Source organism: Girardinichthys multiradiatus, chromosome X (genome assembly GCF_021462225.1).
Source record: "Girardinichthys multiradiatus isolate DD_20200921_A chromosome X, DD_fGirMul_XY1, whole genome shotgun sequence".
Classification (NCBI taxonomy): Eukaryota; Metazoa; Chordata; class Actinopteri; order Cyprinodontiformes; family Goodeidae; genus Girardinichthys; species Girardinichthys multiradiatus.
Window position 1 is genome coordinate 35015965 of NC_061817.1, and position 18537 is coordinate 35034501.

General features: G+C 41.2%; 1 protein-coding gene across 2 annotated transcripts; it reads left to right on the forward strand.

Annotated features, from left to right (window-relative positions):
* The first annotated feature begins 1267 nt into the window (after positions 1-1267).
* LOC124862196 (TBC1 domain family member 17-like) lies at positions 1268-13009 on the forward strand. Of its 2 annotated transcripts, none has more exons than XM_047356017.1 (17): positions 1268-1412; positions 3633-3728; positions 3804-3881; positions 3972-4083; positions 4167-4350; positions 6750-6858; positions 6943-7110; positions 7201-7326; positions 7403-7506; positions 7579-7673; positions 7780-7896; positions 8991-9091; positions 9290-9389; positions 9614-9711; positions 10503-10619; positions 10713-10799; positions 12418-13009. In XM_047356017.1, exons 1-17 carry the CDS (start codon positions 1299-1301, stop codon positions 12568-12570), a joined length of 1959 nt encoding a protein of 652 aa, XP_047211973.1. In that variant the 5' UTR covers positions 1268-1298; the 3' UTR covers positions 12571-13009. The 2 variants fall into 2 exon arrangements, with proteins under 2 accessions (XP_047211973.1, XP_047211974.1); XM_047356018.1 differs by having other exon boundaries at positions 1269-1412; positions 6750-6855.
* The last annotated feature ends 5528 nt before the right edge of the window (positions 13010-18537 follow it).

Sequence of the window (18537 nt, forward strand, 5' to 3'; positions counted from 1 at the left end):
CAAATAACCATTTGTTTCAGCAAAGGTATGCAGAATACCATTTCTGATTGGACAAAAACACGTTGCACCTTGAAGAAGATGGGCTACAGCAGCAGAAGACCACACAGGGTGCTACTCCAGGTAGATTTCAAGCAGACTCGTCATAACTAGACAATAACATATTGGAAAAACTGCTGGGTCTAATGAGCCTCGATTTCAACTGCAAGATGTAGATGGTATGATCACAGGGTTAAATTGTGGATTTTATCTATCTGGTTTTATTTGCATGCTTTTAATTTTAAAGGTATGCGTATTTCCATTTTACTTCACCCTGTAAATTATCCATGGATGAGGGATGCCTGGTGACTTAAACAGTCGATTAGGAGATAATTGACCTTGTAAAAACAACCATCGAGAAGATGGCAAGGAGAGATTTAAATGTGGAGCAAGAGGAACATAAGCTGCAGCAGGAGCACTGTGTTTCCTTCTCAACATGAATCAGAAGAACATGAAGAACAACAGGCATTGATCCATCCTGCCCTGTATCAACGGTTCAGACTGGTGGCGTTGGTCTTATGTTGTGGGGAATTCATTTTGTTTGGCACACTTTAAGTGACCTAGTACCGACTGAGCGTCATTTAAACACCACAGCCCATCTAAGTAGTGTAGATGACCATGTCCATCTCTTTATGACGAGTGTACCCATCTTCCAGCAGGATTTTGGACCATGTCAGAAAGCTCAGATCAAATCTAACTGGTTTCTTTAACAGAATGAGTTTATTGTACTCCAATGGCCTTCACATCCACCAGATCTCAGTCCAGTTATGCTCCTTCAAGATGTGAAGCTGACAAATCTGCAGCAACTACGTAATACAATCATGGTAACATGAACCAAAATACTTTAAAGAATAATAAATTAATAAAAGAACATAGTTTATTGTTAAAACCTTTCACTGTAAAATCATGATGAGGGTAAAATATTTGTTGGAATATCATTTAAAGGGCTACGAAAAGTAATTCAAATGGATTTTAGGTTTCTGTTTTCATTACATACATTTACATCTTTTATTTTAATTAAATTAAGTTTTTATTGAGGAGAACGTGTGTAATTTTAATAGAGAAGTAGAGCCAACAGATTCTGCATTAATGACCATAACGATAAAGAACGTCTGCTGCCATCTAGCGGTCACTTTGTGGAACTTGACCAAAGCTGTGCTTGGTCATATAACGGCTTTCCATATGACGTCTGCGTGACATGTGTTATGAAATCGTCGGCTTTTTAGACATGCCTGGGAATTAATTCAGTCTGATTGGCTCTCATGTCACGTGATGCCGTTCGGTGGGCGGAGCTTTCCATGAGCAGGAAGCGTGACGTCACATTTGTTTTGGAAGAAGCGAAGCAAAAAATGGAGGAAACCGTGAAAGATTACAAGGTATTTTTTATATATTTCTTTTATAATTTCTCCTCAAAGCTTCCCCAACTAATCCAGCTTGCTAACAGCGAGCTGCTGATGATGTTTAAGGTTAATACAATAGCTCAGTGACGTTGAACGCAGGAATCCAGAACATTTTCTGCTTCACTCTTGACTTTGGGCTTCAAATAAAAGATGGAAACCTGTCCTGTCGTTCGGCCATAGCGGTGTAATTAATTCGGTTGATATTGGAGCTCGCTTGTGAAGGGAGTTATTTAAAAACTGTAAAGTATATCCGAGTTTTTCTTGGACCTGTTGTGACTGACCTGACAGATGAGTCACCCCAGTCATGTGATCAGTCTCTCATTGCTCTAAATGTTGCTTTCTGATGTCTAACATATTAAACTGTTTATATTAAAGCATTTTGGTTCCTGCAGCAACGTTAAAATGTTCAAAGTTCAGTTTAATTAATCATGTAAATGTTCCAGGTTTCTGTGCTGTAAAAAACAATCGGAGCATAATGAATAATTTCACCTTTTTTTTTTTTCCATATTCAGCGTTACTTTTATTCTCTGCAATTCATCGAACAAACAGGCAAATATTTTAGTGAAAAATAAAAAGCAAAAAAGTGCAATAATCTGGTTGCATTAGTGGGCTCAACCTTAAAACAAGGATGTCATATTTCTGAATGGGCATTAAACCTGTTTGTCTTGTAAAGTACATTGAGGTGACATTTTCTGTCAGGTGTTCCTGGTCCCACAGGGACAAATCAAATGACTGCACTACCTCCTCAGCCTTCAGTCAAGTTCTACTGAGTCCTACTGACCTAATTGTTATAAGACATCAGCCCCAATCAGAGACATTTTCTATCTCATTCTGGGTGCTTTCTAGTGTTTTCCAGGTCAAACAGGATATATAGTCCCTGTAGCACGTTCTAGATCTGTTTCTAGGTCTGCTACTATAGGTACATGCCCAGAATACCTTAGAAAGGAGGCAGCCAGGAGGCATCCTGATCAGATTCACAATCCACCTTAAGACGCTTCCAGTGATGTTTAGGAGCAGCAGCTCTACTTCGTGCTCCTCACTGGATTTCATCAGTTCTAATCATGGCTTTGGATGTGTGTTTGGACTCGCTGTGATGCTGAAAAATAAAATCTTGCAACTTTAGCTTTCTAGCAGACACATGACACGTTTGCTGGTCCAAAAGTTTAAATTTTGTCCGTTTAGACTGTGTCTTGTAGCTCTACTCCGTAATCCAGACATACTCCATATGTCTGGATAAAAACCACCAGTATCGACCATAAATTCAAGTAGCTCCTTTAGTGGTGTTGTCACTTGGAGCGTCCTGGACAAGTTGAAATGCTGTGGAGTTTCTTTGGTGCCCATTTTGAACCATTTGTAACAGGATTTCAAGGTGTCAAGAGACCATTTAGCGTCTGCAAAATAAGGCTGCAGCAGATAGAAATAAGCAAATGCAAGAAGACGAAATCCTGCTATACTTCATTTAAAGTTAATCAGGTTCACTATAACTGATGGAAGGTATGAACTCAAGAAGACTGACGGCTGACAGCGGAGGTGCTTTAAGAAGGTATTAGTCCAAGGGCTTGCAGTTACGCAACCACAACATTGGAGCTTTTTCATTTTCTATATTTTCTGGGCCCAAAAGGTTTGTTCTTCTATTGAATTGTAAGACAAGGCAAGTTTATTTCTATAGCAGCATTTATACACAAGGCAATTCAGTGTGCTTTACAGGACATCAAAGGAAATACATAAAGAAAATAACAGAGCAAAGCATAAAAGATAAATATGTTAAAATACAGGTATTAAAGGCATACAAGTTTTCCAACAGTTCATTCATCAGATTCTTTATTCAAAAGCTGCAGTAAACAAAGATTAAAGTTGGAAAAAGTTTTAAAATGATTGTGAGGTTTTAACGGGCGTGTGTAGACTTTGGTAATCCTCAGTAGGAGTCATTGAGACAAAGACCGAAATCATTCCCTGTGATTAGCTCATTGTTTCCAAGCGTTGTCACATGTTTGATTAACAAGATTATCTCCCTGTTTGGTTGAACAGCGCCTAAAAACATAAAGGTCATCTTAGACTTTGATTAATCCCATGCCCTTTCTGCATATTAGATAGGTCATAAGTTTAAAACTGATTTATTTCCAAACTTTGGTCCAGTCAGTATGGCCAGATATGGCTCATTTCAGACTTTTAACTGAGGATTTGTCTTCTTCTCAGCTGATTTTTGAGAAGGAGGGAGTTTACCTCCACACAAACGCCAAGAAGACTGTTCAGGAAACCGGCATACCGGGATTCATTCGCATTGTGGAACGGGTAGGCAAGTCTGCTGAGAAAAAAGCGAGGATCCAATAAAGCACAAGGATGAACAAATCATTTCGCTTTCTATAGGCTGGAGTGCCTGCTTTGGAGTGGAGCCCCCTGGAGGATGAAGGTCACAGCGCGCCCGCTGTCCTCTACAGCAGAAAGGTCGGCTACCTCTGGCTGTCTGCTTCCTAAAAAACTTTAAAATGTTTGTATTTCTTCTAATTCTCATTGATTTCATTGTTTCATTGTCAGGATGGGGAAGGAGGCGAGGAGGACACAAACTTTGACCCGGGGTATGAGCCTGACTGGGCGGTTATCAGCACTGTGAAGAAAGACCGCGAGCATGCCCAAGTTAAAGATTCAGGTTTTACTTCCTGATTCCTACAATCGTAGCCAAGAGTTAAGTTAAAACAAACAAAATAACAAATACATGTATTTATCTCTTAGGTCAGTGGGCTTTCTCTCTGCCCCTCTCGGAGCTGTACTCTCTCCGGAGGGCCCGCTTTTCATTGGGTCGGAACTTCATGGTGCTGACGAGCAGAGGGGGCCACCCACTTCCTCCTCTGCACTTCCACAGAGGGGGAACCAGGGAACTTCTGAGGGCTCTCCAACATTACATCATCCTGGACCAGTGAGTGACTGCACTGACTTTACTTGCGGTTTATGGCCTGTTTACATAACCACCATCCAAAAAAATCACCAGTGCCACACCTACTGGCCCCCCTGCTGTTAGACACTTTGTACATCCCCCTCTGACAGTACTTAGTCCTCTCTTATAACACCTTACAAGCTTGGATCTTTGTCCATTCCTCTTTGCACAGCCTCTCATCATCATGCAGAGTTCTGGGTCCTCTCTTATTCACTCCTCTCTTCAGCTCACCCCACAGGCCCCCCGGTTGATTTGGGTCTGACACTGAGATGGCGCTAGAAGAATGTTGATTTTTGTTCCTCTTCCTCTTTCTGTGTTACTTTGAAGAAATGTTTTGCATCATTATCCTGCTGATCGATGCCATGACGACCCAAATCCAGCCGAATTTTATTTTCAGCCTCCTGGTATTTCAAGGAGCCCATGATGCCATGCGCTCTAACAAGATTCTCATAACTTTTAGAAGAGAAACGGGCCCTCACCATCACAGATCCTCCACTGTGCTTTACCGTATGCTCCTGCTTCACCAAAACATTCTGTTCCAATTAAAGTCCCAGTATAATCAGGCAAACCAATGTTTGTTAAGGTAGGACAGACTCCACTTTATTTATAAAGTACTTTAAATTGATCCAGAATAAGGTAGTTTGCACTAAAACCAAATATAAGAGACAAATCTGAGAATAGCAGTAAAAGTTAAAAAGGAATAAACAGAGTACTATCAGGCCAGACAAAAATAGAGTTTTAAAGAAAGATGTGGAAATTAATTGTGAATTAGATGTTTTTAAATGAACTAAACATGGTCTGTTTAATAGAAGAGGAAAAGTAGTCGATGGATGGATCTCTAATTCATGTTAGATCTGAAATATAAAAACGGTCTCAAACTTTTGCCTTATTTATAGAAAGGCCTATCATTTCTGAAACCTTTTGAGTCAGCTAGTAAAGGTCATTCTCAGTAGGATACGGATCTCTTTCTTCAGAAATGTTTACTCCACCTCATCTGTCTGTGCTGGTCGTCTGTACTATTCTGGAACTGCAGATGGGGCCACAAATGCATCATTTCCGAGGGCCACACAAGGCCCCCGGGCTGCACTTTGGACACCCCTGCTTTGGACTAATGATGTGTGCTTGAACTCACTGCGATGCTGAAAAATAAAACCTTTCTTCATCTTCAGCTCTCTTGCAGACACCTGAAAGTTCTGGGTATGAAAAACTGGTATTTGGAAATATTCATATTTTAATTCACCTTGATTAAAATCCCACGTTTATCTGGAAAAAAATGTAATCCCGCAGCATGATGCCACCACCACGCTTCACTGTGGGCACAGTGTTCTTTCTGGTGATGTACTCTTTTGCCCTCCTGAGTCAAGACATTTGGAGGCAACATAAGTTTGTTGTCACATGTAGAGCACAACCAGTACTGACCATAGATTCAAACAGCCTGGTGTGTCCTGGTCAAGTTAAAAACCTACTGAGTTATTTTCAGAAAGACATAATAGCACACAGGTATCAGGAGATCCTTTGGTCCTTTAGCCTCACTGCAAACTCTGGCTTTAGGTCAACTTAAGTTTGTTCAGGTCAAAATCTCATTGTGGGTCTAAAGCCAGAGAGTAAAAGCGTGCTATTAGATCAGACATGAAAGAGTCTGCTTTGCGTGCAATGTTTTGTTGCTGCAACATCACTGAATTGGCTTTGCATCTTTGTAAGCAGTGATGGGATCTGTTCTGCTGCGCTGAAAGAATGAGACAGCACACACTGACAGCCTTAAACTCAAATAACAAAATCTTAAAATGATTCCTAAAATGAAGTGGAAGCCAGAGTTGGGTTAAAAACCTTACCAGTGGTTCAGAATCTACAGACGGCAGCAGCGTGTTGTAGTAAGGAAACGGGAGAATGATTGAGTCCTGGTATTTCTACGACCGGTCGGCATGTACATGTATGTAACGGTTGTCATGGAGACCGTGACCTCCAAGATGCCCCTCTCTGCTGCTGCTCTCCAACAGTCACGTTTGGATATTGTTTGACCTCCCCTACCATCCTCCTCACCGTGTGTTAGCGAGTAAAACATCCAGCCTGGTGCGCCACCAGCTCCAGCTTATTGCTCTGAATGAAGATATCAGGAACTTTAGGTGGAAGGCTATCTTCCTGACGCCATTTTCTAACTCATGAAAATGAACACAGAACATACATCTATCTGCCTTAGTTGAATTTTAGGAATTTAATCAAATTAAAGGTTGGGTTTTTATGAAATTTTCAGTTTGAGATTTTGCAATAAAGGATGAATTTATTCTATGGCTTCTAACTCCTCTTGACCAGAGGGGGCAGTAGCTGTACTGTACTTTGCAGCTCATAATGCCGTTGATTGGTGGTTTCTGTTTCATCATCAGGTCACCCGTTGACGGACGCCTCTTCCTAGCCTACCCACGCGACTCGAACTCCGCTGCTTTCCCTCAGCTACAAATCCTGGAAGACGGAGGCTCCGATATCGTCTCGGTAGTTGTAGGATAACCTCAGAAGTTGCACACCGAAACATTTTGTCCTTTTAGTAATGTTCCACAACATCTTGTCCATCTCGCACAGAGATTTATCCACGATCCATACGCCACCACATTTGGGGGATTCTCCAAAGTCACCAATTTCTTCCGTGCCGCCCTCCGCCCTCCTGAGACCTCCGTCACGCGGACCAATCAGGGTCCGGGTCTGCCGTCGCAGCCCGACGACGAGCCTGGATTTGAGCTCATCACCTGTGTAAGAAAAAGGATGTAAAAGCAACATGGCAGGGTCATAACCGTGATCAGGGCTGAGCTGCTTATGTTTGTGATTGTTTGTTCCATCCAGGGCGTGGAGCTTGGTCCCAGGCCGGCAGTAACCAGGGGACGAGCTCTGGACCAATGGGAGGAGTTTCTGGACTCTGAGGGACGTGTGAAGGAACCTCAGAAAGTCAAAGAACTCGTGTTCAGAGGGGTAAAACAGGACAAAGAGTAACAGAGCATTGATCATTTGTAAAATAACACAAACTAAATATATATAAACCTTACAGGGTATCACTCCATCACTCAGGAAGGAAGTGTGGAAGTTCCTCCTTGGTTTTTATCCCTGGAAGAGCACCTCAACGGAAAGAGAGGACATTCTTCGAGTCAAAACGTTGGTGCTCACATTCATACATGCTCAGCTTTTCAAGACCATCTGTTGAATAAGACAGTTGTGTGTCTGCAGGGATGAGTACTTCAGGATGAAGGTGCAGTGGAAGTCCGTGAGTGAAGAGCAGGAGATGAGGAACTCCCTCCTCAGAGGGTACAGGAGCCTGATAGGTCAGCTCTGCCATACGCCAAATGACAAAAGACTTGTTTGTTATTTTCTGTGAGCCCTGCAGCAGATGTTGATGCTGAACCGCCTTTGTTCTGCTGTCCTCGGCAGAGAGGGACGTCAACAGGACGGACAGGAACAACACGTTCTTCTCCGGCAACAACAACCCCGGCCTGACTCTGCTGCATGACGTGCTGATGACGTACTGCATGTACAACTTCGATCTTGGTGTGTCTTTGGGAAAGAACGGAGCTGGACTCTGTGTCAGTTTATGATTTATCATGGGAGGAGAAGATTGATGCCACATGTCTCCTGAGTTTCATTGACCACATTAAACCTTCTGAGGAGACAAATTCCTCTAATTTGACCAAAATAAAAGTAGAGACAGTCATGTAAAAAGAAGGTACACCCTCTTTCGACCAAGTTCTCCTATTACTCTGGAGGGTTGCAAACAGTTATATCTGATCAGTCTTAAGGTCTGGACTTTGACTAGGCCATTGCAACACCTTTCTGTTCTCGAGCTCTTGCTGTGGTTTAGACCTATGTTCATCTGTCAAGACAGATGACCTCAAATTTGACTCTTCAGTACACAGAAGAGTTTATGGTTCCCAGTTCCTGTAGCTGCAAAACAAGCCCAAATAATCACTCCTCCACCGCCGTGCTCGATAGTTGGATTGAGGTGTTGGTGTTGATATGATGTTTGGTTTTCTCCAAACATGGTGCTTGGTATTCTGACCAAACCTCTCAACTTTGGTCTCATCTGACCCAGGAACATTGGTCCAGAGGTTCCAAACCAAGTCAAGCTGCCACATTTGTTTTTAGAGAGAAGAGGATTTCTCCATCAGCTCTTCCAAACAAGCCATGATTGTTCAGTTGTTGTTTCATTGTCCTGGGATGAACTTTAACCTGTAACATGCTGAGGCCTGTGGCCTCTGAGATGGAGCTCTTGGGTTTTTGCAATTCCTCTGGGTATTGCAGAATCTGACCTTTGGGGGAATATTCTCTTGTTAAGCAGCCATCTTAAAGGTTGTCCACTTTTAAAAGATCTTTCTCTCTGTAGGACAACAGTCTTCAGATAAAAATGTCCTTGGAAACCTTCCTAAATCCATAGACATCAACTGTTGCTTCTTACAGAAGTGGCAATACCTGCTGCTTTAATAAAGAGCTTTAAGTAGCAGCATCTGGCTGGAGATCATTTATTTCTCCTGATACTCCAAACTCCTTGAATTAAAAGAGGGCGTACTTACTTTTTACTGTCCTTTTTTCCTAACAATCTGAGTTTTTACTCGTCCCTCTAACGTCTTCCTTGTGTTTTTGTCCAGGTTATGTCCAGGGGATGAGCGACCTCCTCTCTCCGATCCTGTTTGTCACTCAGAATGAGGTGGAGTCCTTCTGGTGTCTGACTGGCTTCATGGAGCTGGTGGTTAGTTGAGAACTTCATCAGTAACTAACGACCTCAGAATTTCAGCGCAGAACTGGTTTCTGTAGTTTTCATTTTATTTACTTCTCTCTACCTATAGGCTTGCATTTAGGCCTGGATATTGTTGTTTCCTTTTTCTGTGCAGTTGCTGGAATGGCATGCATCAAGAATCTTATCTTTTTGCTCCTTGTGTTTTTGCAGCACCAGAACTTTGAGGAGTCCCAGGAGGCTATGAAGCAGCAGCTCCTTCAGCTCAGTATCCTGCTGAAGGCTCTGGACCCAGAACTGTGCGACTTCCTCGGTTAGTTCACCTGCTTTTTCTTCCAGTCAGACTCCGTAGTGAAATGAGCCCTGGTCAGCTCTGAGGCAAATGATTCGTGGAAAAGTAGGTCAGAGAAGGAAGAAGAAAGCAGATGAGCGTCTTTCATGCAACCATTTATGCGCTATTCTCAACACTTTGCACATTTTTCTGTCTTTATTTTTGGTGAAAATAAGAACACTGAAAGTCTTATTTATGCCGCTTAGACTCGCAGGACAGCGGCTCGCTTTGCTTCTGCTTCCGCTGGCTGCTCATCTGGTTCAAGAGGGAGTTTTCCTTCGAAGATATCCTCACCTTGTGGGAGGTGAGTGCTTCACAGCAGTGATTTTTTTTTTTTACCGAAATAATCTGAAAAGTGTGGCATGCATTTTTATCCAGCCCCCTTTACCTTAATACCCTGAAATAAAAGGCAACCCGTTGCCTACATACGTCACCTAATAGTACCATTCAACGCATTTTGGCACAAATGCAAACCCACTTAGACAAGGGTGTCCAAAGGGCGGTCCGGGGGCCATTTGTGGCCCTCTGAATGATTTTGTTCGGCCCCCAACAACCGTTTAAGCACAGGTGGTTGATGCAGACGGAAACTATCTTTATTTTTAGGGGAAGACACATAAAATGTCATTAAAAATGTTAGATACAACACGCAGTATTTCTCTGTTATTACCCGTGTTTCTGCCTTCATTTTAAATAGAACCCCAAGCACACCCACACCACAACCCCCATTGATTAAACTTCTCTAAACAGAGCAAACGCTGACCAATGTCCCACTCTTGTTGCTAAACTTAGACTGAAAACGTTTAAAAGAGGATTTCTAGCCCAAAATTGAAAACATTTGACCCAAAACTCAGTCGTACAAGATTATCAAATATTAAACTACTTTGCTTGTTTCATTAAAATCTTTCATGTCATGGCAAATAGAAGCTGTCAAAGGTAAAAGACATAAAGTTCTTAATGAACATCAAGCTCACAATTTAGGTTGAAAAGGGCAGAGTACCACTGAGCTATGCAGCTAACAAGAGACCAGATTAAACCCTAAAACAGTTTGAGTTAACAGCAAGTATCATTTCTCTTTGCACGTCGTCTCCTCCGCAGGTCCTCTGGACTCGACTTCCATGTGACAACTTCCACCTGCTGATCGCCTGCTCCATCCTTGAGTCCCAGCGAGGAGAGCTGATTGGCTCAGACCACGACTTCAACACCATCCTCAAGGTCTTCCCCTATCTTTATTATTATTAATGCATCCTGTAATATGTACATGTGCAGGCAGACATGTTCATCTTCCTCATCATGACTGGTTTGCAGCATATTAATGAGCTGACGATGAAGCTGGACCTGCAGACCGTCCTGCGGGAGGCGGAGGCCATCTACCTGCAGTTTGTTTGCTGTAAAGTGAGTAAAGGTTCACACCCTGTGATTCAGTAAATAGTCGGTGCTGTTTTAGTTGTTCTTGTAGCCAGCAGCAAATTATTCATACAGGTTGGACTTTTTCACATTTTGTCAAATTTTAATGTGTTTAATTAGAACTTTATGTGATAGACCAGCACAAAATTTAATCTGATTCCTCTAAATACAATCAGATTAGTTCATTTCTAGAATTGCGCCGCTCAAGGTGGCAGCAGGTTGGAGTAGCTCTGTTACTTTTGATTCTGATTTAATCTTTTTTGGGAACTATTCCTCTTGTGGTGGATACAGTTGATTTTTTTTGGACGACTGTCCACTCCGGTGTCGGATGCTGTGCAGCTTGGAGGATTTTTCTTAATGCTTTCTATTTTTGGACATTTGTTATGATGCATTGCCATGGCAACGTGGTTGTTTCTTACAACCGGGAGCAGCTGATTAATATCTCAAAAGCTCAAATAATACTTCAGCTACAACCCCAAATCCCTGATGAGTTGAAAAGGAGAAATACATTAGAACAGTTTAGATCAGAGCATTTTCATTTGTTAGAATGGCCCAGTCAAAGTCCAGACCTAAATCCATTTGAGAATCTATTACAAGGCTTGAAAATGTATGTCCACAAATACTATCCATTCAGTCTGAAGGAGACTGGGCTAAACGTTTGTAGATGAGCAAAGCTGGTACCTTTAAAGACCCGGAGCAGAAACTGGTTCTACAAGATGTTGACTCAGGGGAGGTAGATGTAAATGCAAGTTACTGTATCAGTTGTCCAAAATTTTGAGTATCAGCTAAACAGTGACACTTTTTTTTTACCCTTTACGTTGATTGCTGATTTTAATTTTTTCAGTTCTGGGTCAAAAGCTTTGATGATTTTTTCCTTCACAGATATAGAGGAAAAGTGGGTAAAAGCGCAGCCTAACTCTAAAGAATAACTTTAAAACACCTCTAGAAAGCATGAAGAACTATTGGTGAATTGTGGCTGCTTGGTTGCAGAATTATAGAAATTATTTTTAACACTGTGGCATTACTTTACATAGTTGTTTAAGAAACCCCCCCCCCCCTTTTTGTAGGACATCTGGAAATGTTTCTAGCATTTTTCTGCTGTCGTTTCTTTGGCTGCTCGCTTATCTTTGTGTGTTTTAGGGGTTTCTGCAATGACTCTGCTGCAAAAATTGAAAAGCCTTGAAATTGATTCTAGGAAATGTTGAAGAACCCTGTTCTGTGTATAGTGAAGATAAGGATAAGTGGTGAGTTTGTTATTTCGTGAGGCCCCTTCACATCTTTGTAGCAGATGTGGGAAAATGCAGTGGACTCCTTCCTGGAAACATCATCTACAGCCTGTATTTTATGTCACATAGAACATAAAATGTGCCAAACTAAGAGCTCCTTGCTTGCTGCATCTGTTGTCCCTGTCCCGGAGTTGACACATTTTCCATTTATTTAAATAAGTCTGGAGCTCAAGAACCATGTGTGAAATGTTTGTTATGCAACAGGAAGAAAAGTTCTTAAGAGATTTATAAAGCCTAGAAAAACAGCTCGCACAAATTCCTGATTAACCCAGAGCGCTGCCGTAACTTCCCTCTTTCCGCCTTCCTCTTTTCACATTCAGGAGCTTCCCCGCAAAGTGAAGCAGGTGTTGGGCCTCTCTGTCCCGTCCAGCTCCGAGGAGGACAGCTCAGGGTCCCAGAGAAGTGAGACAGAACAGCTCCTCGGTCAGACGGAGGGAGGAGCTGCTTCAGCGCACGTTCCCACCTACCCTTAAATCTCAGTTCAGCTGCAAAATATAAAGTATACATTAACAAAAACAAAGACTATTGTTACTTCTTTTTGGATACAGGGGGCGCTGTGTGACCATTATACCCATACATGCAGTGCTTTGTTCAGTATGTCTTGTTTTTTTGTCCCATGTAGCTGTTGTTCTGTCTTTTCTCCATTTAATGCTGCTCTTTTACTCCTTATTAAATGGTTTACTTCAGTTTATTTCCTTTTAACGAGGTTTATATTTAAATTTTCCTACAGTGTATCTGAAAAGCTATGAAGAAGAAGAGTAAACTGACAGACAGAACCGTGTTATCGCTACATGTTGCCATTCAGGCCCTATGCAAAGTGTTTTGCATGCCTTTCAGTTCTCACTCTGCTTACTTTTATTTTAAAACTAATTATTGCATCATAAAATAAAGGTCTCAATCTTACTGAAACAAGCCAAGGTTTTCATATGTGTACATCTCTACTTATATTTCTTGTTTTTGATATTTGGAAAGTGGTGAACTGCAGTTGTAAGAAGTTTTCTATAAACTCATGATGGGTGTGAATGTTAAGGAGTTTTTGGATGTTCTGGATTTATTTGAACACATCATCTTTTCATGGTGAATGAAGAAGAAGAACCTGCAACATCTAAAGCTCAGCAGGGATCACTTACCTGAGTTAAGGTGTTTCAACAATCAGAAAGATAGACTAGGACAAGATGGGCTCCACGGCAGAGTTTCAAGCCCAGAACCTCTGTGGACCAAAAAGCATCTTGATTCCCAAGATGTTTGGTAATTTATTCATTAGAGTGAGGAGACACAAGTAAAACTTTATGTAAGATGAATGGCACATTACATCTGGTGTAAAACTAACAGAGCATTTAAATTAATTAAATTCTACTAACAGTCAAACATGGTGGTGGTAGTGTGATGGTCTGGGACTGCTTTGCTGGTTCTGGACCCGGACAATCTGCTGTAACAGATGAAATAATGAATTCCAACCATCAGTTTGACCTTACCTCAAGGGTACTTGGATTATGCAGCATCAAAGTGATCAAAGTAGACCAACAAGTCTTCCTCTGAAATGCTTAATACAATCAAATGAAGGTTTGGAGTGGCCTAGTCAAAGTCCTAACCTACATCTAATCAAAATACTGTGGTGTGGTTTTAATTAAGCTGTTCCTGCTCCAAACCCCCCCCCCCAATGTAGATTAAAACACTTCTTCAAAGAGGAGTGGGCCACAGTTTAGCCATAGCGATGTAAAAGATTCACTGTCAGTTCTTAAAAACCCTTGATGCCAGGTTTTGACATCAGGATTGGAACAGCCACTAGGGGGCAGTTACCTTTCCACATAGGGCCAGGTTGGTTTGATTGCCTTTTTTCTCTTAATTAAAGTAATCATTTCAATACTAGGGTTTGCATTTCCTCAGGTTGCCTTTGTCTGATTTGGAAATGTTTTTAATCATGTAAAATATTTAAGTGACAAAAAAGGAAAAACAGAAGAAATCTGTACACTCTCACCTAAGTATTTTAATTAGTAACGCTAAAAGTTCCAGAATGGCTTTTGATTTGATAAGATCGATGCCCATTAACTTCTGGTTACTAATCATGATGGATTGCAGCTGGTAGTTTCTCTTGGCAGCATAAAATGACTTGTTTGGCAGAACCCACTGGACTGAACAATACTCAGAACAACAGGAAAATCCAGTGAAGATTTAAGAAGTGCAGATATAGATTTATGCATGTTGGGGAAACTCTTTTGGAACCATTTCTGAACAACTGCAAATACCAAAAGCATTAGTTCAGAAAATTTATTTAACTAAAATGTATATAGACGTTTTGACACGATCTGAGAGAAAATCCAAACCTTCACCCTTAGTGAAAGGAAATAGGTCAGGATGTTCAGGAACCAGGTACAAGCTGGATATGACGTGAAAACTGCTGGAACACCAGTGTTATTGTCCTCAGTGAGGCAAGTTAGACATTAGCATGGATGGAGAGGGTGCCTGCTGCATAACTGACACCAAGCTCAACTAAAATGTACAGCTTTTAAGATGAACAAGCCAAAGATTTTATTGTCAGACAACACAAAGACTGAGCTATTTGGCCAAAATGAAAAGAAGAATATTTGGAGGAGTCAAGGCAAGGCTTTCTGAGATCATTATACCAAGTGTCAAACATGGTGGTGGCAGCATCATGATGTGGAGCTTTTTAGTTATCAGTAGAACTGGTGTGGACAGGGCGTGGCGCTGGTGGTGTAGGGGGTTATGCGTGCAACCCATGTATGGAGGCCTCAGTCCTCAACGCAGGCTGACGCAAGATTGAATCCCGGCCCCTTACCCCACTCTTTCCACATCATTTCCTGTCTGATTACTGTCAAAAAATACTTTGAAAAAATAATAAAGGCCACTAGAACTGAAAAATAACTTTAAAAAAAAGAACTGGTATGGACAGACTAATGAAGAAGGAAAACTAAATTATTTAAGCTTGCCTTAAAACGGCATCTGGAGGGCTGACTTGGATACACAATTAGGTGTTAAAATGGGACAATCATCCTGAAGACATCTTAATGGGCTTCAGATTGGACAAAACAAGCTAACATTAAGTTTCTGGAACATCCCTGAACTGTAGTCTGTTGAAAATGTATGGATTATGCTTAAAAATATAATCTGTCACAGGAAACTGTGCCAGTCCTGCCAGGAAGGGTGGTCAAACTTTGAGGCAGAATTATGACAGAAGCTTTTAAAAGAATGCAAAAAAACCTGTGGTCAAGCTCGCTAAGTAGCATCCATTCATTGTCAACCCTTGTTCATGCAGGTTCACAGGGGTGCTGGTGCCCACCTCCAGCAGTCATTGGGCAACCATCACAGTCCAACACAGGTTAAACAACCATGCACCCACTCATACCTGAGGGTGACTATTCAATCTAACAGTCGTGTTTTTGGACTGTGGGAGGAACCCGACTGGGATTCAAACCCAGAACCTTCTTGCTGCAAGGCATCAATGCTAAACACTGCACCCCAACAGTAAATTTTAATTTGTAAAACCCAATTGTAGCTTTTAAAAATCCCCGATCTTTGATTAAAACAAAGACACAAAAGTGCACATGAACACCCAATCCTGTAACGCATACTTGTTTATGTTGTGTTTAAACTTGTGGAGTAGTTAAACTCTCGCCTCTCATCCACCACCCCTCTCCTCCCCCAGTGACCAGCAGGTGTCTGTGTTCAGTAAAAGGCTGTGGAGAAAATTGGACCTCTGTTCTCCACTGTCCCGAGAAATGAGCTGGAAAATGAGGGGCGGGATGCCACACCTCCTTCTCAGGACCCGTTGCACTCCTCCTTTGGCTCGTCTCCATCTCCCACCCTCTCCATCCGTGCTGTTTGAATACAGCTGCGACGTATGAATTTAGCAGGCTGCTTAAACAAGCCGGCGGTCTGTCGCTCTTTTACTCCTGCTCCCTCCCTCCAACCCTTCTGGACCACCCCAATCTGACCTCAGTAGACTGACAGAGCCAAACTCACTCAGCCCTTCATTCAAACTCAATCTGCTTTCAGTTCCTGGTCAAAGGCCTTGTCAACAGCTTTAAACCCGAGAATATTCTCTCCCTAATTCTACAACTGACTAAATGTTGGAGGATTATCGTCTCTTTATGGCGTCATTATATAGAAGCTCTTATCTGTGTTCATAGATCTGGTCTCTGTGATGTGATTCTAGTCTGAAAAATGTCAAATATTGAATATATTTGTTGATTTTTATTCAGTCCACCTCAAGAACACCAATCCCGCCCACGTCAGATCCGTTTTGTCTTAAGTTTAAGCCTAAAAGTGAGATAAATTTCACACAATTTGTTACATTTTGAGTCAGTTTTACAATCTGATCTTCAAATTATTGCAGCAGCATAATCTTACTGTTAAGTATTTTAGAAAAATCCAGGTTTTAATCTGAGTACATTTATTCATTGTGGTGGAAATGATCCCACATGAAAAAAATATTGTCTTTAACAGAACTATTTTTTATTCCTAAAAATGTAACATAATTGAAATACTGTTTTAGTTTAAACGTTACTTTTTATGTAGATCCGAGTGTGCATAAACCTTAGTTGGTATGCCACGACTTAATGTTTCCCTAGGGTATAAATATGACGAGATACAGAGGCCCACATCTCTTAGCCACTCTTCAAAATAGGAAAGACATTAGAACATGCCAATTCAAGAAAGGCAGATTTGTGTTGATGTTTTAAGTCAGGCAATGGCTACAAGCTCCAAGCTCCCCTAAACTCACCACTACGATGCCTCACAAAAGCAAAACAACCACAAACTTCAATGTATTTTATCTGTATTTTATGTGATACACCAACGAAAAGTTGCACATAATTGAGAAATGGGAAGAAAAAGAAACATGTTTTTCAAAAGGTTTTAAAAAATCTGAAAATTGTGTCATGCATTTGTTCTCAACTACACTAATGATGCTTAAAGTAAATCCAGTGCTGCCAATTTCCTTCAGAAGTCACCTTATTAATAAATAGAGTCCAGCTGTGTTTAATTTAACCTCAGTATAAATCCAGCTGATCTCCGAACACCTCAGAGAACTCAGAGAATATTACAGGAACACATCAGACAGGTCAGGGAGAAAGTTCTGGAGAGATCAGAAGCACGGTTAGGGTATAAATCAAGCTCCCAAACTTTGAACATCTCATAGAGCTCTGTTATATCCATCATCTGAACATGGACAGAGGATGGACCAACTGCAGACCTACCTAGACCCCACCTTAACTGCTAGGAGAACTTTAATTAGCTAAGCAGCCAGGAGGACCATTGTAACTATAGAGGAGCTGCAGAGATCCACAGCTCAGGTGGGAGAAAATTTTGACACAACTGTTGGTTTTGCACTCTGAAAATCTGGCCTTAATGGAAGTGGGACAAGATAAGAAACTTAGAAATGTAAAGGATGTCTTGTTTACTCCTTGCCATTAGCCATGTAGGGGACACAGAGGGCCTTTAGAGGGTTCTCTGGTCTGAGGAGATGAGATTAAGGTTTTTGAACACTGTAGACACACACTGTGAAACATGGTGATGGCAGCATCATGCTGTATAGATGCTTTTCTTCAACATGGAAAGGGAAGCCGGTCAGAGTTGATGGGAAAGAGGATGGAACTAAACCTGGAAGAAAACCTATTAGAGGTTACAGAAGACTGGGGTGGAAGTTCACCTTCCAACAGGACAATGACCCTAAACATACAGCCAGAGATCGAATAGAACGGACCTACATCCAGAATCTGTGGCATAATTTTAAAGATTTCTGCTGCTAGACGTGCAAAGTTGGTGGAGACATACCCCAAAAGATTTTCAGCTGTAACTGCAGCACAGGGCGACACAATGTTAGCCCAGGGTGCTGAACACAAATGCATGCCACAGATTCTTAACATTTTTGAAAACTATCAGTTTTTCAATTTTAGAATCATGCATTATTTTATGTTGGTCTATTATATCAGTCCAATGAATAACATTGAAGTTTGAAGTTATAACGTGACGAAATATGTAAAATTTTATGAATACTTTTGCACTGTTCAGTCCCTGGTTTTCCCTTTCTCCTACTCAAGAATCACTTGTGTTCACGGTTTCACGGTTTCATGGTTTAAATGCATTTCCTAGTCAGTCAATTATTTAAGATTTTTTCCAACTGCCACACTTTTTGTTTCCATAAAAGCTTGGTGATTCATTTTCTCTATTCTAATGCCTAAAGGTCTGTATTTGAGTCCATTCTGTCAAAGTCTTATGCAATATTTTGACAAAACTGAGTTAAAAATAGTTAAATAAAGGTTTTTTTAATCAGGCCTGGATGTGTTCAGATCTGTCAGACGCTGAAACGATTTGGAGCAGTTTGAAATTAAAAAAACCCATAGGACATAATTTTATATACAGTCTTAAATAGAAGGGCATTATGGTCACTGTGTCCTGGTTTATTTGCATATTTGGAAATA